Raw genomic sequence first — 27,658 nt, 5'->3', positions numbered from 1 at the left:
CTACGTCTCCTGCACTGTTCCCAATTACCTCAAAATTGTACTTAAGTACAGTACCTAAGTAAATATACTTAATTACTTTACACCACTGCTGCTGAGCAACAGCAGAGTGCAGGATTTCTGTGCACAAAGTTTTGTTCGTGGTTGCTTCATTTGTCACTGTCCAACACACCTGCATCTGAACAAAGTGGGTGTACAAATATTTTCTTTGCATTGATTATATCACTGATTCCCAAAAGTTTTCATGTCAAGGACTTCCAAATTAACACTTATTAGCCTGCGGAACCCCATTTAAAAATATATGTCCTCATATTAGAGAAGATCTTAATTTCAAGGACCCCCAGTTTGACATGCATTAGGCTATGGACCCCCATTTAATGGCATTTCTATCTCTGAGACCCTATAACTTATGTTGTAAAATCAACCAAATGGACTCTAAACAGGTCCATTTGGTTTCATTTGTACACTCTCTGTAGTCTGTGGCCCCAGGGGAATAAAAGGACCGTTTGGTTCAGATTCTCGCAAATTCGCCAAATTTGGCACAGATGTTGTCCATAACATACTTAATCATTTTAAGATGGGTGCCAAGATGGGCACCCCATGGTACTGCCATAATTGAGCAATGCAATTGGTGTCCCATTAACTTTACATTACAGGGAAAAAAAGCAAAAAAAGAATCTGCTTTAAGTAGCATATAACTGGTCAAACTAGGGGGTTTTCATGATTCTGAATCCATTGCAAACATCCGTTTTGCATAAAAAAACATTCATTGGGCTAAAACGGCCACCACGAAAGTGTTAAAAGTGATTACTAGTCACTTTTCATCACTAAACCATAGTCTTGTAGGGCAGTTTTTTTAGTCCAAGGAATGTTTTTTGTGCAAAACGGATGCTTGCAATGGATTCAGAATCATGAAAACCACCTAGTTTGACCAGTTATATGCTACTTAAAGCAGATTATTTTTTTGCTTTTTTTTCCCTGTAATGTAAAGTTAATGGGACACCAATTGCATTGCTCAATTATGGCAGTACCATGGGGTGCCCATCTTGGCACCCATCTTAAAATGATTAAGTATGTTATGGACAACATCTGTGCCAAATTCGGTGAATTTGCGAGAATCTGAACCAAAATATCCCTGTGGCCACAGACTACTGAGTTACATACACATAACGTCCATGTAGACCAGGTGGAAATGATATGTGCCAGATGTCTTGGATTCTTAAAAAAAAGCCAGGCCACAGGGCAATTCTAGAAAGGTCATTTACAGGGAGCAGCCCAGTCTCCTTTCACAGTTTTTACAAGGTGTCAGAGTATCTGACACCTTGTAAAAACGGTTTGCTCCAAATTGTCTTAACTTCTTACACATCGTGTTTTATAGCGATATTCAGAGGCATGTGTTTGAGGTCAGATGTCGCACCAAATTGAAAGCAGACATGATCTTCTCAAGCTTTGGTCCTCCAAAGAGATGATTAATCAAAATGTATTTCTTCAAATTTAGACTTACTAAAGAAAACAAATCACTCTAATTTTCCTTGAACCTCTTGGTTTGAGAGCTTGACCAAGCTTCTGTAAGTCAAGTTACACTCAGCACAGAATAGACTAATTAGAGTAATAGCAGGTTTGGTCTCAAGAGAGGGGGGTTAGTTGACTCCTAATTTGAGGATATTCAAACATTTTCCTTAAAAAGGTTCCAGGGTAATACTGTAGGAAGTATATTTGAATTGTATCATTGTATTCCTCTTGGTAAGGGTTGTTTTGTTTTTATTTGTTTCAAGTGTAATGTTTACATTATTTTTGATGTATTGTACATGACTGCCACACATGTGTTCTCACTGTTCTGACATGTTCTAAATATATGAGAAATACAATGGAAGTCAGATATCAATATAAATAGCAATGCCACAATGTAGAAATACTATTGTTACAAGTAAAGTCTTGGGATCAAAATATACTTACTCAAAGTAAAAGTACAAGAACTAGCTTTAGTGTTAAAGAAAGAAGATAAGCTTTGGGTTTTACCAAAGATGCCAAACATTAAAATGATCCATTTAATAGCAATACCTCCCTTTTAAAATATATATTATCAGACTATAAATCATATTCATGACGTCATGGCGGGCAAACAAAGTTTACATACATTATGTCCAACTGTTCAGACTGACACATCGATGCATCTTCAGAAATCACATTGAATCACATTTGAAACCACCTAGCAATGTGGTTGAAATATGATTCACAAACATCAGTTCTCAATGTTCAAAAATAGGGCTTAACATCAAACTTTTACTTCCCATATCCTTACAGACTCCACATTGTTCCCCACAGAGCCTGTGCTGCAAGGGAGACAACGAACACAGCTATTCGCTAGAAGAAAAGTGCATGGGATTACGAGGCAACATGTGACTGTAAGTTGCGCAAGCACGCAAGTATGCCCAATTTGCCCATTTCCTTTTTGAGCCCAGTAACTATAGCGAGTGCTATAGCTACCAACTGAGTTACCCGGACACTTCACATTTATCCCTTCCCTGTAGAAATAGAGACCACATTGGCAGGGGCGTCACAAGGGGGGGAAAGTGGGACTGAGTTACTAGGGCCCAAGGTGGAGGGGCCTGGAATTATTTTAGACTTTAGCTATTGAAAAATAGCAGATATGAGCTTGTAGATCTGCTATTTTTGAAAAGTCGTGAATATGTGTGCAACATATTTGAATATATGTATTTTTTAACATTTATAACTCAAATTATGCTTCTGGGCGGTCCCTGGAACTAAATATTTTGAGATGGGGGTCCCTGACCAAATACATCTTTTGGGGGTCTTTCACATGAAAAGGTTTGAGCACTACTAGCCTCGGAAACCTAGGCTTCTTTTGGCGATCGGAAGAAAAAGAAGCCTGGGCGATCGCGTTATGATCACTGTTGGAGGAAGTGTAGAATTGTCCTAACCAATCAGAGTGCAGAGAGCGTCGCACCGAATGTGTTGACGTCATGACGCAGCAGCGTTCTCTGCGCTGAGCAGAGGAGCAGAGGGGGGTGGGGGGAGGAGAACACATGCTATTTATTGGCCAGAGACTCGTGGAGAGATTCGCCGCACCCGCCCATCTGCCTACACAAACTGGTCCGCGTTAGGTTAGAGTGGAGCACCACTGACATAGAAACAGAAGGATTTGAAATATTCAAAGACGTTTCGTGATTTTTCAAAAATAGCAGATCTACAAGCTCGCAGCGCGGCACTCGGTGCTTTAACTATTTTTCAATAGTTAAAGCACAAAATAATGCGTAAAAGCGTTCCCAGTCTAAATGGGTTCTCCCCCTATGAAGAACATTCATGGGGGGCCCGCTGTGACTCCTTGTACCCAGGGCCCAGAATTTGGTGTGACACCCCTGCACATTGGAAGCAAGCCACATCTATTATTACATTCCTCCTATTGCCGCATCCCACTTCCAAGCCCGTTCACGCCCCCTTTACATCCACTCCAACTCATAGGTAGGGCGTAGGGCAGGGCTACTCAACTTAGGAAGGCTCAGGGGCCACTCAGCAAAATACCAAGAGTCCAAAGGGCCAACCTAAAAATGACGGTCCTATTTTGGACGTTTACAATGATTTTGTAACAGGCTTCATGACAAGCTTAATAATTAAGTAAACACACAGAAAACAGCCACATTTCCATCTATATAAGCCAGTCCAAACCTCATGGAATGAAGACATTATCGAATTTGATCAAATTAGGCTTTATTCACAAAATGTGAAGTAAAAATTAACAGAACTGGTTCAATCGTTTTGTAACCGCCCCTGTGTCTGGGTATGCAAGGCTAGTGAACTTTGGCAATGTAAAGGTATGTTTTTCACTCAAACCCCAGCATCCCTATTCTTGGGGGACATTCACCAAAAATAGCCGATCTACAAGCTCACCACAAGATGCATTGGAGCTTGTAGATCGGCTAGTTTTGGTCAATCTCCTTCAATGAGCAGTTAGTTGTGTTTAAATTACAAAGCACAAAGCATCAAACTGTTTTACAAGTACAGTACAACTGGCTGAGTTGAACTTTACTTGAGTTATTTTTCCATAAAACAACAACTCTTAACCAAAAATAGCCGATCTACAAGCTCACAATGCATCTTGTGGTGAGCTTGTAGATCGGCTATTTTTGGTGAATGTCCCCCAAGAATAGGGATGCTGGGGTTTGAGTGATCATTGAATAATAAGTATAAACGTCTATTTATTTTAAATCCGTCCTATTAATGAAAAGGAGCGTTATTGGCATGAGAAAACTTCCCCATTTGGGGTACAAGCATAGTTCCCTGGCTGCTACGATCTGTTGGAATGTGTGTGCACTGTATGTCGGTGCTGACTGGCGGAGCCGCGGAGGCAGAGACAAGCACAAGCACAGACAAGGACTACGTCTTCACTAGCCTAAAACATGACGGTCGCGAGCGTTCATATCGCACGACCGTCATGCGTCTCCACTCCAGTGAGCCCGACTGTGGTTGTCTGCTGCAAAATATCCGCAGATTTGTCTGTCTGACCGTCTCGTTGTACAAATAGATCTAGTGTAGCCGCCGCGTAGCCGCCAGCATCTCCGCACTACTGTGTTCAGGCTGTGTTCTGTGCATTGACTGCAATCGCTTCCTGACTACGGAGTCCACCGAGGCTCAAACATCACCGCATTTTGCGTTGCGCGTTAACTTTGACAGGCTTAGAAAAATCATATTTTTATTGGTATTGCCATGACGGGCCGCACAGACAGGCCGCGGGTTGAGTAGCGCTGGCGTAGGGAATAAATAAAACCGCCCATAACTCTATCATTGGCCCCACGTTGCCATGGTGACCGGTGATTGGCTCGTATTCCCAGCTATGGGACCGGCGGATCCAATTTCAACCGAGGGGGGCGTAGCCAGAACACACACACACACACACACACACACACACACACACACACACACACACACACAAATAGCTAATAGTTAGCTCACAACTTTCCACTTTTCTCTTTCACCTCAATCGCAGTAACATCCGTATACACCACGTCATCGCATCACCAATACGTTTTATTTTTTATTTTTTTCAAAACTTTTTTTTTTCCAAATTTTTTTTTCTCAAAAAAAATTTTTTCTCAAATTTTTTTTTTCTCAAATTTTTTTTTTCTCAAAAGATTTTTTTTTCTCAAATTTTTTTTTTCTCAAAACATTTTTTTTTCTCAATTTTTTTTTTCTCAAAAATTTTTTTTTTCTCAAAAATCTTTTTTTTTCTCAAAAATCTTTTTTTCTCAATTTTTTTTTCTCAACATTTTTTTTTCTCAAATTTTTTTTTTCTCAAACATTTTTTTTTTCTCAAAAAAAATTTTTTTCCTCAAAAAAAAATTTTCTTCTAAAAAAAACACCGATAGATGCAACGCGGCGACCTAGAGGGGAGGCCGGCGTAGCCGGCCGACCTTCTAGTGATTGTAAATCGTTGGAGCAGGTTTGACTCTTGGAACGTATCCAAAGCATTGTAAACATCTGATTCCGTAGCTCACTAAATCTGTCTCTCAGACGTCAGAAAGATGATGAGGTGTTTTGTTTTTGTTCGACATCACAAATCACTGTTGATATCGTCTCACTTTGTCTCATGTTGCCTCCTTCTCCGTCTCTTTTCTCTTTAGAAGCCCAAAGCGGCCCCTGAACCCCCAAAGTTGCCCCCTCCCAAGGTGATGCCCATCAGTCTGAGATGCTCCATGCTCGGGGACAGCTGTGTGCACCACAACCGTTGCTGTGGCCCATGTCAGACCTGCCACTGTCGCTTCTTCAACGCCATCTGCTACTGCCGGAAAACAAACTCGAAATGCAGGAAGAAAACATAAAGAATACATAAACACACCCGACCATACCCGAACCCAACCGACATTAGGGTAGGGTAGGGCCTAAAATGTATGCTAATTAGTCGGGCCGGGTAGGGCCTCGAGCTCAATGAAAAAAGAAAATATATTTTTTTATTATTGTATTACTTTTACTCTGTGACAGAGTTCTCAAATTCTTCCCAAACCCGACCATACCCAACCCGACCCAACGTTTTCGGGCCGGTTAGGGCCTAAAATGTATGCTTACTAGTAGGGCTGGGCTGGGCCTTGGGCTGGCCCAGGTAGGACCCAGTTAGGGCCGGGCCTTCATTTTCATGCCCGTTGAGAACTCTAGCAAAGTTACACAGGATACACAAGACACCTTTTTGCAGCTGGTTTCAACATGCATTTATTATCCAGATAGTGCAGGTGCAATTCAGATGGATTATATTACATCTAGCCTAATTTTGTGTGTGTAGCCTACAGTCTTACTTCTGATTACTTGGTGTCCTATGTTTCAACCATACTCTTTATCCATGTTTTGTTACAGATTTGTATGATTAAAGAAATACATTGTTAATAGTACAGTAAATTCAGTGTAAACACTGAAATCAGATGTGTTTTATGTTTTCTTCATGTCCTTTACATCCCCCAGGAAAATGTTGACTGCCCAGTAATCTGTAATGCTCTTATTGCGACCATATAGGTCGCATGTTTAGCATAAAAACCTGCATGTCCGTCTGTCAGATCGCTGATGTCATCAATTCACGTCCTTGTCCCTTTTATGCACATATATGGAGTTCTCTGATGTCATCGATAAGCCAATACTTCCTTGTTGGATTTGCATGCACAACTGTTTGGGAGAAGGGAGTAGTACTGTAGTAGACCAGTCAATGGTTCTCAAAGTGGGGTCCTTGAAGGGGTCCCCAGCTAAGTGATTTGTGTACAAATGTACATTTTGTACACTCTCTGAGTTATTGGGGTCCATAGCCTAATGCTTAGCACACTGGGGGTCCTTCAAATGAAAACTCTTTGAGAACAACTGTAGTAGACAACCCTGTCTCTTCTCTGATACACTAGACCAGGGGTCTTCAACATTTTTCAGGCCAAGGACCCCTTAGCTGAGAGAGCGATGAGACTTCATAGACTTCATGTTTACAGCACTATCATCAGCGTTGTCATTAATGTTTTTTGTTCATGTTTGTTTACACATTATCTTTATATTAGCTAATATATCTTGGATTAATGTAAATGCATATTTTTCAGACAATTACACTGTCAATAATATATAGTAAACTTTACCTTTGACTCTGTACTCTTCTTCCCCTCTACACCAAACCTCTTTGTCGAAAATAGCTCCCACGAGTGTTTAATGTAAAAAAGAAAAAGTAGTAACTCTGAGGACCCCCTGTTGGAGACCCCTGCACTAGACTCTTACAGCTTGGTCTGTTCAGCGGGGAGCGGAACTTGGAGTGATAGCGCGTGTCTCTGCATAATGTTACTGGCTGGCGAATCCATACTGTATGTATTGGAGGAGACATTGTGGTTGTCGCTAGCTGTCTACACCCACCCCAGGAGGGGAGGACAGAGGAGGTTAGCAGGGACTGAGCTACAATTTATTGTTTCGAGTGGAAATTTCATAATGATTCAAGTGGGGAGAACATTTTAAAATAACAAAGAAATAAAATAAAGGAAAACATGACAAAAACAAAGTATTTGGATTTGATTTACCTGATGTATCCGTGCAAATGAACAAAATACAATGACATTAAATGGACACTTCCTGGTTATTTAAGATTTATGTTGCATATAGCAGTGCACTGAAATCATGACGAATTACAATAGTAGGCCTACATAATTATCAACCAGAATGCGCACAATCCACAACTCTCTACTGGGTACTTTGTGGCACAGCCACATGATTTCACCTCGGTCTGGTAGTCATTTGGATGGCTGTTGTTGAATTAAAGTATGGTATGATCGTAATTTGAATTACCTCTTTACCTACCAGTATATAATTACTATAATCAATTATAACTTTAAAGCCCACTGACATTGATATTTCTGATTTATGAATGAATTATCAATTTTAGTTTGAAAGAATGATCAAGAGTTTTGTTTTATCTTTGTTTTTGTGTGTTATTTTTCTGTTGTCTATATGATGTTTTTGTCTCCACCAGAACGACGGCATGGGCGAGACTATGTGTCTGTCTGTCCGTCCGTCTGTGAACAGCTAATCTTCAGCACCGGCGTGAAACTGCACGCAAACTCTCTGGAAGCCAGAGTAGAACCAGTTGCCCAAATCTTTTACTTTAGCCTGATTTTTCATATTGGCTGAGATTGGCTTCCAAAGTTTTCTGGAGTGGTCCGTTTTGAACAAAATGCCTCAAATCATGAACACAGCGTGCGATTGCCATGAAACTGTGAATATAAATAATATTTGAGACCCGAGCAGCGAAAAACAAAATAGCCACCAGAATTGTCCCCCAGAAAGGGCGATTAGGAAAGAGCTATTGTATGTTGGTTATAGCACTGAATTACTATCACATTATACTAAGATCCCCAGACCGATCAACCATGGGAACTCCAGTCCATTGTCTGTTTTGCAATTCAAAAAGGGATAAACCACTCAAATTCCTCATCTTTCTTTTGAGCGGTGCAAATCGCTCCTACATTTCACTTTGTGTGTATTAGCACTCATACACATAAAGTAGCCTAACTGACATGACATCGCGGACAGAACGGCCCATACAAGGAGATATGCACGTGTGTCGCGAAGTGAGCACCGCTCACAGTCACTTCGCACAGGTGCGATTTCATTTCCGTTCATCCATCCATCTTCAACCGCTTATCCGGAATTGGGTCGCGGGGGTAACAGTTCCAACTGAGTTTCCAGATAGAGTTCCCTATCCTGAGCAACTTCCTCAACTCCCTCCAGGAGCATACCGAGGTGTTCCCAGGCCAGTGTGGAAAGCACCCATATTCCTTGTTTTCTTGTTGTTTAGGAAAACAAAAATGTTCTTCCGGGGCTGTCAGGCATTGTGAGTTTTCAGCCGACAGGACACAAGAATGCTGTGGGGAGAAATAGCATTTGTATATGACACACTTTTGGGCATGGCTTCAGCCCGATCCGACCTCATTGACTTTCATTATTTTCTGGTATCTATCAATTATCTAGGAACAAGGTGTGTGTTTTTCTCAATTGCGTTTGCTGATTGGTTGAAACACATAAGGAAATCCCCAAACTCTCCAACGCTGGTAGACTTGGTACATCATAGATGACTCGTCGTTGACTTCAATACAATAAGTTAAAAAAAAGAAAGGTCTAGGGGTCTTCTACTTCTTCTTTCGAGTTCAACAGGGGGTCCGGGACCTCTAGGGGGTCCTCCAAATCTTTGTGTGATAGAAACTTTTTTTCTTCTTTTTGTATATTAACCACTTGAACCCTAGTGTCCTTATTCTGAGAACTTTAGCCAAAAATAGCCGATCTACAAGCGCACACCGTCTCGCGCTGCGAGCTATGGTGTAGAGGGGAAAAGGAGCAGACTAAGTACAGAGTGAAAGGTCAAGGGTTGCAGGGTTAAGTATTGATGGTTCAAGTGATTAGATATCTGAAAACAAAAACTGACATATCCAAAATACACTGATGATTGTGCTGTCAAACAATGAAACTATAAGATTGTGGGCGTCCCTGCTTCATCTCTTCCTCAACTACAGGGGTCCTTGGCCTGAAAACGTTGAAGACCCCTGGTCTACTTACCTGACTTTCGCCAGATGGTGGCAGCATTGCGTTGCATTGCTTTACCATCTGGGCTCGGTCCGCCAGCGTTGATAACACTCGTAAAGTCCCGGGCCGGACCAATCAGCGGCAGCTATGGGCGGGCTCTGAGCGGCTCAGAGCCAATAGAGTGACGTTGCCTGAGTGCATGACGTTGCCTGTCTGCAACGTCATGCAGACAGGCCAATATGAGTGGTTGGAGTTGGCACTCCCAGACTGTGATAGAAACGGCCACATCCAATCACCTGCTACAGAAATTCAAAAAATGGCCCGCCCCTTACATAGAGTCTGGCCGAGAGATCCCAGATGTAAGGCAGAGCGTTACGCACTGCTGCAACTATCTGGCGAAAGTCAGGTTATGGTCTACTGGGTTGCACAGGACATGTGGTGCTGATCAGTGCAGCAGTTTGTGACACACAGCTTCCTATCTCCTTGTGGTTCCTCCAAACCCTGATGCAGTGCGTGTCCCTGAGCTGTTGTTGTTGGAGGGCTGATCAGCGGGTACGGGTCCAGGTCTGCCCTCTGTGACGTGGTTGTCGCCGTGGGGTTGTTGTCTCCTGTGGCTTCCAAACAGGTATCCAAGTATCCCTCCTGTCCCCAGGCCTGTCCAGAAGCTCCCTCCTCCTCCTCCTGTTCCGGTGGAAGCACAGCCTCCTGGGTAATGTTGTTGGTTGCTGTAGTAGTCATTGTGGAAGCCATAGCCTGGATTTCCACCATGGCCTGGATTGTATGGAGGAGGGCGAGGAGGGCGAGTGGGCTCTCCAATGAGGAAGATCTGATAGATGGCACAGGCTATGATGAGCAGCAGCACAGCCATTCCTAGCAGACTGACTAGTGACTGAAAGGCCGGGGCCCCTTGGGCCGCCCTGCGGTGGCCCTCCTCCGTCAGCTCCAGCTTGTACTCCAACCCACAGGAACCCGTCAGGACGTAGGGGTCCTTGGGATGGCTGTAGCCCTCGCAGCTCACCTCTATTTGACCAAAGCGGTACCGATTGTCCATGTCTGCCTTACATTGCCACTGGACGTCGACTCCGTCCCACCCTTTGTTAGTGCACTGGACCACTTGGAGGACAAAGGCCCCGCAGCCTGCGGAGCCGCCGACACATCTGAGCTGGGGAACGGGGCTGGAACGGCGGCCTGTGGTCCAGCGATCCTTGTAAAGTGTCAAGGCGCTGACATCGCGCAGCAACACACTGGCTCCTGGAGATTCATTCCCACCCTTTGAGGCAACAGTTGAAACCACAAAGAGAAGCTGAACAAGCAATATGATAAATCTCTTCATTTCTAGTGAATTATTATCCCTTTACAAACAACATTCACCACTGACAAGATGAACGCAAGACTTCAGAAGTTAAAGGACAATTATATAGTTGGGGTGATGTTGTCGTGATGTCATTCCATGCATGATGTCACCTGTGTGTGTGTCCCTTCATGGCTGTATATGGAGATCCCTGACGTCATAAATATAGTATCATGATGTCATAGTGCTGGTGTCATAGACTGGCCTCAAAGTATTCAATATACAATATGATTTGCTCAACCCCCCCCCTTAAAAAAAGATACATCATAGATGACTGATGTCATAGAGTGGCCACATGAGGTTTATTCACATGGGAACCAGACTATAGTACTTCTTGCAGCGGAATACCTCCCACAATTTTGGTGGCACACACTTGGGCCATACAGTATGTCAAACACGCATGCGTGCTATTTTGCTAAGAGATAATAAGTTATAATAGTATATAACGTATATATACACCTATAATTGATATACATTTATTCGTGAATTAATTGTCTCCATTGACTTTAATTAAAAATAGATAGATCCATATGGATTTGATGTCTGACATCATAGACCACATGAGACTGACAGAGTATGTCCATATATAGACCACATGAGAATGTCCATATATGAGCATTTCAAGATATGGGCTTGGTGACATCAGGGGCCTCCATATATGGGCCTTCAAATATTAGTGGATTCATTTCCCCCATTGACTTGAAAAGGGACCACGGCAACCACACTCTTTCTAGTTAGTGTGGTTGCTGTAGGCAACCAGAACGATTCGATACCGATCACCACATTTTAAAACGATACGATACAAAGCCAAAACGGTACGATATTTTGCTTTTGCAAAGGATATAGTAGATCATTGTTGTTTTCAGTTAACCCTTTTTGTTCACCTAAAGTAAACCTGTTTTAAGTTTTATACTTTTTTTGTAATCCCAAAAGTACACAGGTGCAATGCATTATCGTTAATTGTGGCACATTTACTAACATGCCAAGTTTAGCTGCACTTGAACAACCGTTCCAGGCTGCCATATCCATGCAGCCCAAGAAACCGTAGAAACTCAGGTTTTTCGTGCACACCCTGAGGACTCCCATCTTTGCCATACCCTAACTGTTGCTGAACTGACGGCACTGCCCTTTCTGATTTTCAGGATTGGTCATGCTGTCATGATGTCACGATGTCACTTGACATCACGATATCTAACAGTTGGACAGAATTCATTTCCCAGGGGATTCCTCGCGACTCGCGTCAGTGCAACTCAGCAACTACACTTGCAATTTCCCAGAATTGCACCTTTCTATAACATTATTCAACTAGAAATACTGTTCAGAAACAGAGTGTGGGCTAGCATGTAACACCATGTATGGGCATAAAGATCTACCCTTTGGCTGCACCTCATTGGCTAAGGGCCCTCATATTAAATAAAGCGTAGCATAAGTTTATGCAGGGCATGGGAGTCAAGTTGCTGCTCAGCTGTAGTCAGATGTCAGTCAGCTCTGTTCTCATACCTCATTAACATATCTGCTGGTCATTATGTCACATGACTGCCATACTCCAATCAGAGCTCTCAATCAGTAGGGAAGGCTCCTTTAAATAGAGCTGGCTTTCTCTACCAATGCTTGGTTCCGGAGCTTCGGAATCATTTGCTGCTTGCTTCCTCCTCCACCCCAGCCTCCACCTTTGCATGATCAGTCTGGCTAAGCTCAAATACTTGTGATTGTCTGATTAAGTTACATGTCAATGTGGTTAAGCAAGTACTGTGATCTTGACTAAGTTCATGTCATGTTGTTAAGCTCATACTGTGATTTTGTCTAAGTTCATGTCAATGTTGTTAAGCTCAATACTGTGATTTGACTATGTTACATGTCATGGTTATTGCTATTTGCTATTCTATCCCTATGGGGGGGTATTGCTGCGTTCCCTGATTTTGCTTAGCATGCTCAGAAATGCCTGCACAAAATTCAGGGAGCATCTCCGATCGCGGAGCCCTTCAAACGCCAAGTTTAACTGTATTCCATTTATGCAATAAATGGTTAAATATCCTTGCCAATATCTTGCCGAGTCTATCTGTTCATTATGTTATTAATTGTTATATTCTTGACGTGAATGTTCCTGCCTAAAATACTACTCAAAGGGACTGGTTGACTAGGATTAGGACCCGCCGCAGTGGTGTCCGGTGAGAACTTAACCGAATGTCAAAACCCTCATGCGAGATATCTGGGTTGTAAGGCCAGAAATCCCAACTCGTACAGAAGGCTATGGGTCTCTCTCCGGGAGACTAGCTTATGAGCTGATGTGTTGTGTCAGAGTCGAGATCCTGCTTGCATCCCTCTGTCCTTCTTCGGACGGATTTGTTGCTCGGCCGCCTTCAGGCCCTTTCTACCAAGCCAAGGGGTCAATTGCCCCAGCTTCCTCCTGCCAAGAGCGATCCCAGCATGACTCACACCATCCTTCCTTGACAATTTTGACATCTTGTTACTGCAGTAGGCCCAACATCCAGCTCGAGAACTTGACTGATAGATAAATAATGAAGATACGTGCTCTCGCCTTTCAGCGAGCCCACAATTATTCCTTTTCATTGTTTTTGAGCGGTGCAGATTGATAGGGTTTTAGAGTCAGGTCCACCTTATGTCATAGATATCAGATAACATGACGGGTTATCGGGTCTGCTTTCTTTTTGACAGCTTTAAGCCAAATTGATGATACATCGCCGTTATATTCTGATGTATCTTTGACTGTAGAAGTGAACTAAAGTAACAGCTGTCATAATGATATATTTAAATTTCACGGCCCATTGCACCCCAAGTGCCTGACATCACTCTTTTAACCCAGTTTTGTTTGCATTATGCTGCGGCAACCACCTTTTATTGCTGGAATCTACGTGACCTTATGTTTTAAAATTCCCTATGTGCAAAATACTCGTGACATTTGTCTTGACTTTCCATAAACCTTGGATGCACTTTTGGGGCCTTTTGGGGACAGGGTGTTACTCAATTTAGCTTATAAATCTAAGTTCACATAATGCTGTTTTCCAATATAGCTTATGAATTTTAGGTTCAAATAAGGCTTTTTCTCATCAAAACCCACTCCTACATTTCACCTTGTGTGTTAAATAGTACGGATCTCCCGTGCTCATACAAAGTAGCCTTAACTCACGTCACGGACAGAACGGTAGAACGGCTCATACAAGGAGATATGCATGTGCAGGCATTGATGTAGGCTATACGGTATGTGCGTTGGCTCTCGCCAACGTGCCTGGCACTTTGGCTGACTGGTCAGCGTGCATACCTGGCAGATCGGGGTCCCGGGTTTGCCTCCCGGCCGTGACGCTACATTGGTGGCAGCGGTGCAGAGGGGAAGTATTCATCCCCGGCGGCGGTGCAGACCTGTCCGGCTAGTAGTCGACGACTGTTCCCCCCTGAGTTGCGTTTGAACCCCCCGGTTTCAAAGTCGATCTTAGATCCTGGCCGGCGCGCGTGGTCGCGCTTCCAGGTAGAGGGGACGACTGTAGGCTATATGGTATGTGCGTTGGCTCTCGCCAACGTGCCTGGCACTTTGGCTGACTGGTCAGCGTGCATACCTGGCAGATCGGGGTCCCGGGGCGGGTTCGCCTCCCGGCCGTGACGCTACATTGACACTAAGGCTTGCCCACCTGCCCCCGGCAGGTAAATAAAACCTTTGGGGCAGGTGAACTTTGCTTTCAGGTTGCCCAACCAGGCAAGTGCTCATTTGAGAGGGGACACAACCGCCTATAAACACAACACCAGATATCTGTCTAAACACCTGAACATGGCCAGCGCGCTCTGTCTGCTGGTCTGCTGAATGTAAAATAAGAGCACGGATTACCTATAATGTGCTGTTTTTACTGTTGCTACACTTAAAAATGTAAAATGGCAAGTGTGAAACCATAGACATATTCAATCATAGCTATGTAGGTATTTGGATTTGGAAGTATTGAGTTTCAGTAGCCTGTGACATCGCACAGCCCCAGAAAGTAAAGAAATATGTTAAATTGAGCTGTAATTAAAATCTTACCTATCACTTTATAATGGACTTTTCGGGCAAGTGGGCATGACCTTTGGGCAAGTAGAACATGACCTGTACTTGCCCGACGGGCAAGTGCCCCTGAGACCTTAGTGTCAACCCCTGATGTGTGTCTGCACCGCTCAATTTGCTCAAGGTGCAATTTAAAAAAAAAATATATTTTCCAGATATTCTTTGGTCTTTTTCCCTTTATTGATAGCACAGTATCTGTAGTCAGGAAACAGGAAGAGAGAGACAGGGAGTGGAGTGACACGCGGCAAAGGCCGGTGGGATCGGAGGCCTGAACCCGCAACACGGCACCATGCAGAGCCCATGTGGCACGCGCCCGGACCGCCAGGCCAACAGGCGCCACCCATTACAGCGAACAGCGTGGCATCGAAGAGACAAGCCATCAGAAGAGCATTTGTGGACCCATGTACTGTACTGTATGTCCCACAAATTGTTGTCTCTCTGTTAGTCCAAATGTCTTATACACTAGTATGTCAAGGAAGAAGTCACTCATGAATATTTCTTATTATCTTAACATTGGTGAAAGAAAAGGTTTGGCATTTAGTAGACACTATAGATATACTACTACAATATCATTAACCACTGACTTTGGCCCTCTATTCTTAGTAAAACAGACCTGATTTGCACTGTACTTGATGAGTTATTTTCCCACCTACTCCAACTCTCTTCACCAAAAATAGCAGATCTACAAGCTCACAACGTGTCACGTTGTGACGTGTTGTGAGCTTCTAGATCTGCTATCTTTGGTGAACCCTCCCCCCAGAATAGGGATGCTGGGGTTCAAGTGGTTAAACAACATGCTATGTCTGACTGAAACAGGGTGTTTATTCCACAGTTTTTAATTTGGACAATTAGTCCAGTGTGTTTCAGGAAGGCTCGGAGAGATTCTTGGCTGATCTAAGCGAGCCGTGAAGGGTTATAGGGTTGGATCATGTCTTGAAGGTAATGAATGGGGTGCCCAAATCTTGTTGGCCAACATCATTGTTTTGTACTGGGTGAGGCCTGGTAGCAACTGGAAGCCAATGAAGGGAATGGAACAGCCTTACTGCAGCGTTCCTGGGACAGAGAGCCATACCGTTGTCTCTGATGGTAACATGTCCTTAGGTCGAACCCTAACCCTAACCTCAGTAAAACTATGCCTAAACCTAACCTCAGTTCGACTTATGGGGCAGTCCCCGTCTCTGATTGCAACCGAGGTCAGAAAACAATGACTGCTGCTGCTCTGCCTGTGTCTGGCTATTGATATGCGCTATGCGCTTTTCAGAGAAAAATAAATGGGGAAAAAAAAGTTGTTATCGTAGTCTGAAAAGTTGCAACAGCGAGATCTTAATCACTTAAACTCTATATATTCTAGAATAGGCCTAGTCACTTTTCTGCTTTCGCTATGAAATGACTATGGCAGCCAGATGTGTAAAAAAAGAACATGTGCACACACAAAGCTCAAGCTGAAGGCACCGCTTGTGGAACCGGGGTATCTGCAGATGTGGGTGAGCTTTTTGCCTCCACTCCACCCAAATATTTATTTATATACAAAAAAACAAAACTGGTGGCTAGTGTTGCTGGAAATCCGGGTTTCTGGGATGATTGTCTTATGTACCGAAATGAACCCAACGTTTTATTTTTGTAATACATTTTTTTATTACATTAGTTAGACTTAGTCCTCATCAGCTAACAGGAGGCTTGAGCAGGCCTGAGGTCTCTGAGTTCCTGAAGCTGCTGCAGTCGAGGCAGGGGCAGCGGTTGCTGCTAAACAACTAAATTACTTAACGCCAGGGTCTTCAACAGGGGGTCCTCAGAGTTACTACAAGGGGTACTCCAAATCTTTGTGTGATAGAAACGTTTTTCTCCCTTTTTATATTAACCACTTGAACCCCTACCTAGCATCCATATTCTGAACCAAAAATAGCAGATCTACAAGCTCAAAACACCTTGCAGTAGATCGGCTATTTCCGGCAAAGAGGTTTGGTGTAGAGGGGGAAAAGAGCAGACTAACAACAGAGTGAAAGTGGTTAAATATCTGTAAACACAAATTGATATGAAATACACTGATGATTGTGTTTTCAAACGATGAAACTAAATTATGTGGAAACTATGGAAAGGCTGTGGGGGTCCCTGCTTCATCTCTCTCTCTCTCAACTAAGGGGTCCTTGGCCTGAAAACATTGAAGACCCCTGACTTAACGTGATAACAATGATTCCTGAGATTCCCTCCATGTTGACAGGGGTCATAACCCCTCCCCCTCTAACCCTGTTCCGCCGCCTCTTTGTACCGCTGGTGCAACGCGAGGACATCGTCCTGGGAGATAACGGTCCAGCCCTTGCTGTGGACGTGGTACAGGTTGACCTTCCCGCCGCTGTACGCGTCACGATACGTGGCCTGGTAGATGGCGCGGCGGCCCAGCTCGCAGGCCTCCTCCACGGTGAGCTCTTCGCGGATGCCGCTGTCCAGCACGCTGTAGGCGTGCATGGAGCCCGAGCCCACCGAAAACAGGTCGCCACACAGTCGGTTCCCCTCCGAGTCCACGTAGTACAATCCTGGCCCCCTCTTGTCCCAGCCACAAACCATGGTACCCATGCTGAGGCCCATGCCTTTGTATTGGTAGACCATGTTGGCCAGTAGCTTGGAGGCCGCCGCCACTGAGATGCGCTCCTTGTTGCGAAGCTCGTATTTGCGGCACTCGCGAGCCAGGTTGCGCTCCCAGAAGCTGCAGTCGGCGGCACCTCCGGCCATGGTGCCCAGGAGGTAGGGGTTGATCTCGATCACCTTTTTCACCGTCTGAGAGGCGATGTAGGAGCCAGCTGAAGCCCTGGAGTCCACGGCTATGATAACACCATGCTCGTCGCCATGCTTGAACTTGAATGCCAGAGTGGTGGTCCCATGGAGAAACTGTATGTTCTTTTCGACTCCCTCATCCGACAACTTGAGTGAAGGTTTCACTGCAAAGCTAAGGTCTTCTCCGAGTGCAGCTCTAACTCCGATCTTTTCCAGTCCATTGTCAAATCCAAACAGTTTATTGTCAGAGAAATCCGCATAATCAGTCTTCAACACACTCTCGAGCGCCATCTTGGAAGGTGTGGACGCTATGCCAAGCAATGATCTGTATATATATACAGATAAATACTTACATGGCGTGACATCATCAGCCGTGATAAATACTTACATGGCCGTGCCCATATGCATTTCCATAGTCACACCCTTAGCTTATAGCTTAAATTGACTCCCATCACTTTCTGTGGCTGGTCAGCATAACTATTCCCAACAAAATAGAGCTCAAAACCACTGATCGGCTGAGAGATGCATGCAGGGACTGTTTAAATCACTATTTAAATCATTTTTTTACCAGCTTGCAAAACTCGTCAAGAGATAGACAGACGATGACGTCAGAATCTACAGCAAATTGCAGGGAATTTTATGACATCAGAATTTTGAGATATTATAATAATAATACTATCATACCATTTATATTTACTAACTAGAGGCTCGGCCGGCCGAGCGTCTAGTCGGGGACCGGCCTACTCAGGAATGATGTAAATAGGGAATGAATGCCCCGCCCTTTAATGCAAACCTCATTATACCTGTTGTCATAGGACCCGTTTTGACCATCTGTTTGCCTGTGTCCATTTATGCCCATACATGGAGATATCTGTATCTGTCTGTCTGCGTCCATTTTATGCCCAAATATGGAGATTTCTGTATCTGTCTGTCTGTGTCCCTTGTATGCCCGTGTATGGAGATCTCTGTATCTGTCTGTCTGTGTCCCTTTATGCCCATTATGGAGATCTGGCACTGCACTCCGCGCCGGGGAACGCACGTGCCGAATTTGAAGCCAGTGGGGCGAATGGTTCTCGAGATACGCGGGGCACATACGTATATACATACACACACACACACACACACACACACACACACACACACACACACAGATTTCTCACATTTATTGTAAGATATGATTATAATATGCCTAAATGGCAAGACAACATTCAGATCCCATGCAGTGAAACTGCTCCACAAGGCACTTAGTCCACAAGGCGCAAGCTGGTATACAAGGACTGTGTAATTTATTTTTGTGTCATTTCTTTTTTCTTTTAATTCTTAATTTTTATCCCACGATTTTGTAACCCATTTTCACCCAGGGCCAATTGCCTATGTAATCCTGGGATCTGATCTCCCTCTGCCGCACCTAGGGAGACGAAGGACAAACCTCATGCTTCCTTCAATGCATGGGTAGTCCAAGTTGCTTCTTTTCACCTGACAGGGGGGATTTCCCTGGGATGGACGTAGCACGATTCCAACCAGTTCCTTTCCCCTCCATCAGGCGCCCCGGCTGGCCAGGGGGAGGCATTATTGAGACCAGGAATACTGCATGTTTTTGTGAGGGTATCAACCCTAGGAGACACGGGGAGAACATGCAAACTCCACACAGAGCGGCCCTATCGCCAACCCCACCTAGGGTGTGGGTGCTGATGATGCGGAGGGAGGAACACGCCCCCAGCACCACAGCATCCCCTGGCGGGAATCGAACCCAGGACCTTCTAGCTGTGAGGCGAAGCCCTAACCACTGCACCATCGTACCCCGGACTATGTCATTTCTTGTTTTTGAGCGGTGCAAACCGCTCCTATAGACCGCTTTTTTTTACCAAAATGATGATGTCACTAATGATGATAACATGAGTTAGCTAGACCAATGAAACACTTTGATTCTGTTGCTTTGTCCATGATGTCATAGTCACAGAGGCACCCGATTGGTTCACCCTGATTTAGAACGCGTTTAGGCCGGAGAAAATATGTCATAAAAACAATGTCATAGACACGGAGGCACCCGATTGGTTCACCCTTTAGGCCATTGAATTTGAATTTCAAAATTGTATTAGATGAATATCATTGATAAGCTATAAAATAACCACACTTTTAGACAGACTGTGGATAATTTCACAGGTTATAAATGACAGGCAGCTAATACAAGTTTAAAATACAAATGAACAGACTTTGAAAAACTAAAATATTCATCTTCTGGCCTCTTCTCGCCTCTCTGGAGATCGACTCTCTGTAGCTCTACTTATTTTGGAAAAGATAAGTATCCACACGCTTCCCCTCTGCTCCAAGGCTCCACCATGGTCACCTTGTCCTTTGGTTTCCTCTCCCAGTAACTACCACAGATATAAAGAGCTAGGTGCCTCGTTCGCCTCTATAGTTAATTGGAGCGATGTGCAAAAGTTCTAGTTCGGACTGGAAAAACTAAGGGAACGCTGTCAGTCAAAATACTATATACCATCTATTGTGATGTAGACATGACATCATGTACATGATTGAATAGAATTGGTGATGATGTATATTGTGAATGTTAACCTAGTGATTGTGAATACTAAACTGCTAGTGTTGAAATTGGCTAATTTATTGTTAGAACAGCTAGCTATTGATTGATCATGGCCACACACACACACACACACACACACATTAACCATATTTATATGTAATGTGTGTAATAATAAAGATATTATTTAATATCTTCAATTTAAAAGGGAAAAGCATTTATGATTATTTAAAGAAAAGGCTTGAAAATCGTCCACAATTTATCATACTCCCTAAATATATTTGCACCGCTCACTTCGCACGGGTGCGATTTTTTTTTACTTTTTAGAACTTACATTTTGTACTGGAAGTCAAGGGAGGTCAGACTGTCCTGAATCCTTGCTCAATTATGGAGATGCCTGACGTCCTACAGTAGTACTGACATCATCCTGCATGTAGTACAGGGGTCTTCAATGTTTTCAGGCCAAGGACCCCTTAGTTGAGAGAGAGATGAAGCAGGGACCCCCACAACCTTATCATAGATTCCATTTAGTTTCATTGTTTGACAGCACAATCATCAGTGTATTTTGTCAATTTGTGTTTTCAGATATTTAACCACTTGAACCATCAATACTTAATACACTTGACTTGACCTTTCACTCTGTACTCAGTCTGCTGTTTTTCCCCTCTACACCAAAGCTCTTTGCCAAAAATAGCCGATCTACAAGCTCACAACGCCTCACAGCGTGAGGCGTTGTGAGATCTGCTATTTTTGGCTAAAGTTCTCAGGATATGGACGCTAGGGTTCAAGTGGTTAATATAAAAAAGGAGAAAAAAAAAGTTCTATCGCTCATAGATTTGGAGGACCCCTGTAGTAACTCTGAGGACCCCCTAGGGGTCCCGGACCCCCTGTTGTAGTATACTGATGTAATTGATGACATGATAGACTGTCTGCATGACTGAGATCCACAGGGAAGGCATGCCGTTATTAGACCCTGTCCTGTACCAGCCTCGCATACCCAGACCAATCTGCCATTGCAAAGAAAAACCGCCCGTGGCAGATTAGGTCTGGCCCCGCTCAGTTATTCAAATATTTCACGGCTCACAAGTCGTGAGGAACCATTAACCAGGGGCCCAGTATATGCAAATGTATAGCGGGCTTTAGGTTGTGAGAAACCAACCAGGGCCCAGTATGCAAATGTAGGTTGGGCATATCACCTTTGCGCTACTCTGATTGTTTGTAGGATTGAATCTTTTTGTAACCACGTCCTTTGGGAGAAAAAAAAAATAACACTGACACCAACCAGGGCTCAGTATGCAAATGTAGGTTGGGTGTATCACCTTTGGTTGTAGGTCTAACCAATACAGTCTGTTTGAATCTTGTTGTAAGCCATGCCTTATTGGGAAGAAAAAAATAATAACACAGAGAAGAACCAGACTAATATCCACGCAGTGATATTGTCCGGCTATGCAATTTCGTTTTATTCTTTTATTTAAAAAAAAAGTAGTTTCTTTTTTAAATATTTTTTTGGCTTTTAAGCCTTTATTGATAGGTCGTTGGGATGGGGATTCAAACCTTTGACACGCTATTAGGCTGGCATTGCAGCCTAGGGTGACCGGACTGCCACGCCGGCAGCCTAGGCCTTTTTCCTCCATTGTATTCATCATAGATGAATGACATCACAGGCTGGCCACATAGAAGTCCAAGATCCACATAGGAGCCATGTGGTGTTTTTAGGTGTTTTTTCTGTCTCAATGGAGTGTGTCCTTTGGGTTTTTGTAGTATCTCTGTAGGACTAGTACTACAATTCCCTTGAGTAGAACTACTGATTGAAACTTTTGACACAGGTGTGACACATCCATTAATCAAGTGATATGGTCATTGTCAATGCTGATCTTATGCCTGAAGGTCTGTGACCGAAAGCTTGCACTTTGCCTAAACAAAGAACTTGAAATGTTGATTAATTACATTTTAGGGTAGGAGTCACTATGTTGGGTCATCCATCTTGCTTCCTTCACCACCTCTCTTCTAGGCCTCCATATTGGCTCAAGTCTGGACAAAAGCACTTTGCCGCCTTCATTCCTGCATGTAAATATCTGTATAAGTACTGCAAATCATCCCTCTCACACGCCTTTGAGATGTTATCATGGTCCTCTGAAAATCTCAAAGAACTGCAAAAGCAGAGCATAGGGGAGTGGGGATTAGACATACGATTGTATGATGTGTCTACATTGAATGATTCCCTGCAGATCCACACAGGCACACACAGAATTTAGAGGGAGAATTCAATTTTTTTTTATTATTATTATTGTAATAATTTTTATCCTACGATTTTGTAACCCATTTTTTCACTCAGTGCCAATTTCCTAAGCTGTAGTCCTGCTTTCTGCTCTCCCTCTGCCACGCCTGGGGAGCCTACCTAGGGTCTGGGCACTGACGACGCGGAGGAGGAAACACACCCCCAGCGCCCACAGCGTGCCCCGGCGGGAATCGAACCTAGGACCTTCAAGCTGTGAGGCGACAGCGCCAACAACTGCGCCACCGTGCCCCTCACAAAAGGGTATTTCAACTGTAGCAGTGCCCAATTTCCCTGGAAAACAAATGTTTTCCACAAATCCTCTTTGCCTCCAGGAGCGTGGGCAGGGGAGATAGATAGGGTGTGTGGTCTTTGTTAATCTTTCTTCTTACTCTTTTCTCCTTCTGCTTTGTCCGTGATGGCTGCAGGGGCGGTGGTAGCAGTCTCTCCCTGTGCTCTGTTGTCCTTGGAAGGGTCTACTCCACTGGTGCCAAACTCGTTGATCCTGTTGGGATCGACCCCGTAGATCCACCACTGGTACACGTAGACAAAGAACACCACGTCGTCTCTGAGGCATCCTATCCTGTACATCATGGGAGTCTTGATGACAAAGGCAAAGAGGTCATCGATGAAAGTGTTGAGTGCCTTGTAGGTGAGCATCCTCCATGGGAGGTGAGCCACCGACTTCATCTTGTAGTTGATGAACAGCTGCGGTGTCAATGTAATGAAACCAAAGGTCAACATGAAGCTATAGAGCATATCGAGTACCCATGAGTACCAGCCTCTCTGCTCTACATAGAGCAAAGTGTAGACCCCATAGCAGCAGAACAGAGGGTACAGCAACCACGACAGGTACTTGAAGGCCATGTCATCATAGGTCTTTGTCGGGGACTGAGCATACGTGGACTTGTCTTTGAACACCAGCCGTGGAACTATCCCCGCGATCTTGTTCTCCCTGTCCAGCTTCACGTCCATGACCTTGGTGATCTTCCAGGCATCTATGAGGAGGCCGATGAAGACGCTGACCTGGACCATGACGTTGGTCTCGTTGTCCAGGATGTAGAGCAGCACCACCAGCGACTGGAACACACCCACCACGATGGAGCGCACCGACAGGCCTTCCAGAGACTGGCGGCTGTTCCAGAACTGGATGTCGTTCTTGAAGGCCAGGAACTCAAAGAAGCTGTGTGCGATGGAGACGACAACGGTCAGTCCCAGGAGGTAGGCGTTGGTCTCCAACAGGGCCACCTTGATGGAGTCCTGCTCCTCGTCTGACTGTTCGGATAGTTCCATGCCGACGACGCTCCACGACGAGCGGCTGGTCATACCATCGTACAGCTGCCAGCGCCACATGGCCACGGGGCAGTAGGTGAGGCGCAGCGGCAGAGACGTCAAGGTGCCGTTGATGGGATAGTGGTCCTTCTGGAGGTTCCAGAAATCATTGAAGTACACGATGGGGTAGTACTTTCCGGTCTCTTCCTCAAACCTGATATGTCGGTCAAGCGGTGGTGGGACAGCTCCCTTCTTCCACTGTTTTTCGTCGTCCACCATGTTGATGGTGAGGTTGGGGTGCCAGTGAGAGATGGTCTCGACAGGACCGTGGCTCTCCGCCCGCTTCATCATTTCGGGATCCGCTTCCGTCTCTCCTGTGAGCAGATTCTTGGTCTTCAGAATTTTCTTTTGCCGCTTGTATTTGTTCATCATTCTTGATGCGTGCACGGTTGCCCGTCCATCATACAAGCCCTCCTGTTCGGGGTCCGGTTGGAATCCACCTTTGGTGAAATAGACGTGCATGTAAAGAGAGCCGTTGTTCTGCATTGTCTCTGGCATGTCAATCTCCCGGTAGCGTTCATAGCAGCCGTCCCCGTTCTTCCCGGAGTCCCAGTCTCCATAGACCAGGTCTCTTTGCAACCAGAAGAGGGACTCTTTGTTGTTGAAGTCAGAGAAGACCTCGTCCGGGGACATATAGACATACATGTCCATGAGGGTGCCCGGGTCGAAGAGATTGAGGCTGGGAGGCCCTGGGGCTACCGCCGGGGTGGATGGAGTGGATGATCGTTTGAGGAGCAAGTTAAACATTGCCCATATGAGTACGATAGTTTTGATGACCTGCCATGCAGTGGTTGCTTGCTGCTGCTGCTGCTGTTGTCCGTTTCCAGCATCGCCCTGCACAGCTAGGCCATCGGCTGCTGCTGCAACACTTCCATTTACCTCACCGTTTCTCACAATGGCTTGGGTTGGTTTCCTTCCCTGTGGTTCCATCTTGCTCGTCTCTCAGTAGCCCACACAGGCTCGTTGACTTGTACGGTGCATTTATACTGTATGTCAGGACATGTGGACGTAATGCATGCATCACAAACAAATGACACGTTCTGCCCAAATATGGAGTTCCACATGTCATCAAAATTAGCCCAAATATGGGATTCTGATATGGCTTCAGGCTGGCCTCTAAACACTCTGAATTCAATGGACACATCGGTGTCCATAGACCCAGAGTCCTTCATTCACAAACAGCACAGCAATGAGTTTGTTTTTGAAAAGATCATGAAAAATGTTGGCATAGAGTATCCACATCCTAACTGCATTCGTCACTGTGTCACAGTCTGCGTGAAACACAGCTTTTCAAAGTTGAACTTTAATGGATAATATGATATCACTGTGTAATGTGAAGGTAGAAAGGTCAGATTTCCATAGTTTGCATGGCTGGCTTTAGTTTCTTTTATCTTGGAATCCCCATCGATGATGTTATTGGTAGGCAGGTTTCTGAACTGTCCATAGCCCACCAATGAGACACAGAGTGAGTAGATCGAATTTGTTCCATATTATGTGCATTAGTGAGATATTATCAAAATTCTTAATAATTGTATAAATATACAGTACATAGGTAGATCTGACTGATACCACTGTGTGTTATTATGAAATAAATTGTTATATGGATCTCTAAGGGAGTTGGGTCTATTGATTCCTTTATCCATTTTCAAGCGAATGTCAAGTCCATTTTTGAGCGGTGCAATTGCAAACCGCTCCTACATTTCACTCTGCCTGTATTAGTACGGCATGTATTAGTACAGATCTCCATGTATGGAGATCCGTGCTCAGGGGCGTCACAAGGGGGGGAAAGTGGGACTGAGTTACTAGGGCCCACGGTGGAGGGGCCTTAAAGGACAACTTTAGTTTTTTACAACAAGGGTTCATATTTTATAGATTGTAATTAAATAATATAAAAGATGAGTGTTAAAATTATTTCATTTTCTTCTTTCTATTGTTTTAGAGATTCTTATTTCAGTGGTTGGAGGCATGCGTACAAGTGGCTAAATATGTCATTTTACACAGAATAAGCCCATTCCCAAAGAAACCTTTCATGGTTGGATGTGACTTATGGGGGCTAGAAGTGTTACAGTAAATTGCAATAAAGAAACTGCTGGCTTATTGTGTCTAAAAAGACATATTTAGCCACTTGTACGCATGCCCCCATGCGTACGCATGCCCCACATTTTAGCATGGTAAACGCGATAAAACATTAGAACAAAGCAAATGAAAACATTTTAACACTCACTTTTTCTTTTCTCTAATTACAATCTAAAATATGAACCCTTGTTGTAAAAAAACAAAGTTGTCCTGTAATTATTTCATACTTTAGCTATTGAAAAATAGCAGATATACAAGCTCATAGCACAGCACCGAGTGCTGCGCTGCGAGCTTGTAGATCTGCTATTCGTGAAAATGTGTGTAAATCTTTGAATATATGTATTTCTTTGCTTCTGGGGGGTCCCTGGAACTAAATATTTTGAGATGGGGGTCCGTGGCCAAATACATATCATTTTGGGGTCCTTCACATGAAAAAAAAGTTTGAGCACCACTGACATAGAAACAACTAACCCTAACCCTTAAAAGGATTTGAAATATTCAAAGACTTGTACAAATGTTCATGATTTTTCTAAAAAATATCTGCTATTTCTCAATAGTTAAAGCACAAAATAACACTTAATAATGCATTCCAAGTCTAAATGGGTTAAACGCCCTCCCCCTATGAAGAACATTCATGGGGGGCCTGCAGTGAATCCTTGTACCCAGGGCCCAGAATTTGGTGAGACACCCCTGTCTCCTTGTATGGAGATCCATGCTCCTCTTACACATAATGTAACTGACGTCACGTACAGAACGGCCCATACAAGGAGATATGCACGTGTGTGTCGTGTTTACACCGCTCACTTCGCACCGGTGCGATTTTATACATCCAAACAAATATGTGGTTCACATCCAAAAGGTCAACATCCAAACTAACGATAACAAGGGGTTCGTTATCCTTAGATGTAACAGACAAAAATGTGAGATAATTTAGTGAGGCAGACGTGAGAAGATGTTTCAGTCACAACATACATGACTAGATCTGGGGTTTGCGGTTCAAGGTCAGAAACGGTCAGAGATGGACTTCTTTCTAGGTTCAAGAGCCCCATGTGCCTGAAGAACTGGCGTCTGGTCTTTAAAGAGTAGTTCACAGCCAAAATGACTTTTTTCTCTATTGATTACTCACGCCATGGAGACTTGAGTTCAATAACATTTACCCAAATGGGTCCCCATCCGGAATCAGTGGGGGTAAATTTACTATAATCACATTTTTGTCTTAGGAATGCTTAAGCTTAAGGTCAGGAAGGCAGTAGCGTGGAGGGCCCTGAACGGCATGTCAAGAGCTTGGTGCTCGAATCTCCCCCGACACATAAAGCTGAGCCTATTCCACGCCACTGTGGAGTCTGTCCTCCTGTATGGCTGCGAAAGCTGGACCCTGACACCCACCCTGCAGAAGTCCCTGGATGGGTGCTACACTACCAATAGTACTAGTGGTTATCAAAAATGTTTAATTTTTTTCAAGGACCCCCATACCACTGATTTGTACACTCATTGTTACAGACCTGTTGTGGTCATTCAGGACTCTCTCTTTATGTTTTTGGTAATATTATCGTCTGTATGTAAAGTAGTTTTTACAAAAATATCCACCACAATGGCCCCTGTATAATAGGAATAGTTATTTTTGACTACAAGAACTAAGTTCACAGGTTATGAATGAGTTTCCATAGGATACGGCTTGGCTATCAGAACCTAATGAGCCCTTCTCCGGGGTGGTACTATGAATACCAGTCA

At 44.1% G+C, this 27,658-nt stretch overlaps 3 protein-coding genes across 3 annotated transcripts; all 3 read right to left on the bottom strand.

Moving 5' to 3' along the window:
• Positions 1-10,012: 10,012 nt before the first annotated feature.
• On the bottom strand, positions 10,013-11,974 carry LOC308306640 (store-operated calcium entry-associated regulatory factor-like; the record flags this gene model as incomplete). Its single annotated transcript, XM_080751681.1, has 2 exons — positions 10,013-10,807; positions 11,960-11,974. 2 exons carry the CDS (start codon positions 11,972-11,974, stop codon positions 10,013-10,015), a joined length of 810 nt encoding a protein of 269 aa, XP_080607807.1.
• A 5,200-nt stretch (positions 11,975-17,174) lies between these two features.
• On the bottom strand, positions 17,175-17,996 carry LOC308306639 (proteasome subunit beta type-5-like; the record flags this gene model as incomplete). Its single annotated transcript, XM_080751680.1, has 1 exon — positions 17,175-17,996. One exon carries the CDS (start codon positions 17,994-17,996, stop codon positions 17,175-17,177), a length of 822 nt encoding a protein of 273 aa, XP_080607806.1.
• Positions 17,997-22,894: 4,898 nt separating this feature from the next.
• LOC308306638 (putative lipid scramblase CLPTM1) lies at positions 22,895-24,781 on the bottom strand (the record flags this gene model as incomplete). The annotated part of the gene is made up of 1 exon (XM_080751679.1): positions 22,895-24,781. The coding sequence occupies one exon, from the start codon at positions 24,779-24,781 to the stop codon at positions 22,895-22,897; it is 1,887 nt and encodes a 628-aa protein (XP_080607805.1).
• Between the last annotated feature and the right edge of the window lie 2,877 nt (positions 24,782-27,658).

The sequence above is a fragment of the Nannobrachium achirus genome, assembly GCF_963921795.1.
Source record: "Nannobrachium achirus genome assembly, chromosome: 21".
Classification (NCBI taxonomy): Eukaryota; Metazoa; Chordata; class Actinopteri; order Myctophiformes; family Myctophidae; genus Nannobrachium; species Nannobrachium achirus.
Note: the sequence above shows the minus strand (reverse complement) of the source record. Positions and strands in the feature narration are given on the sequence as shown.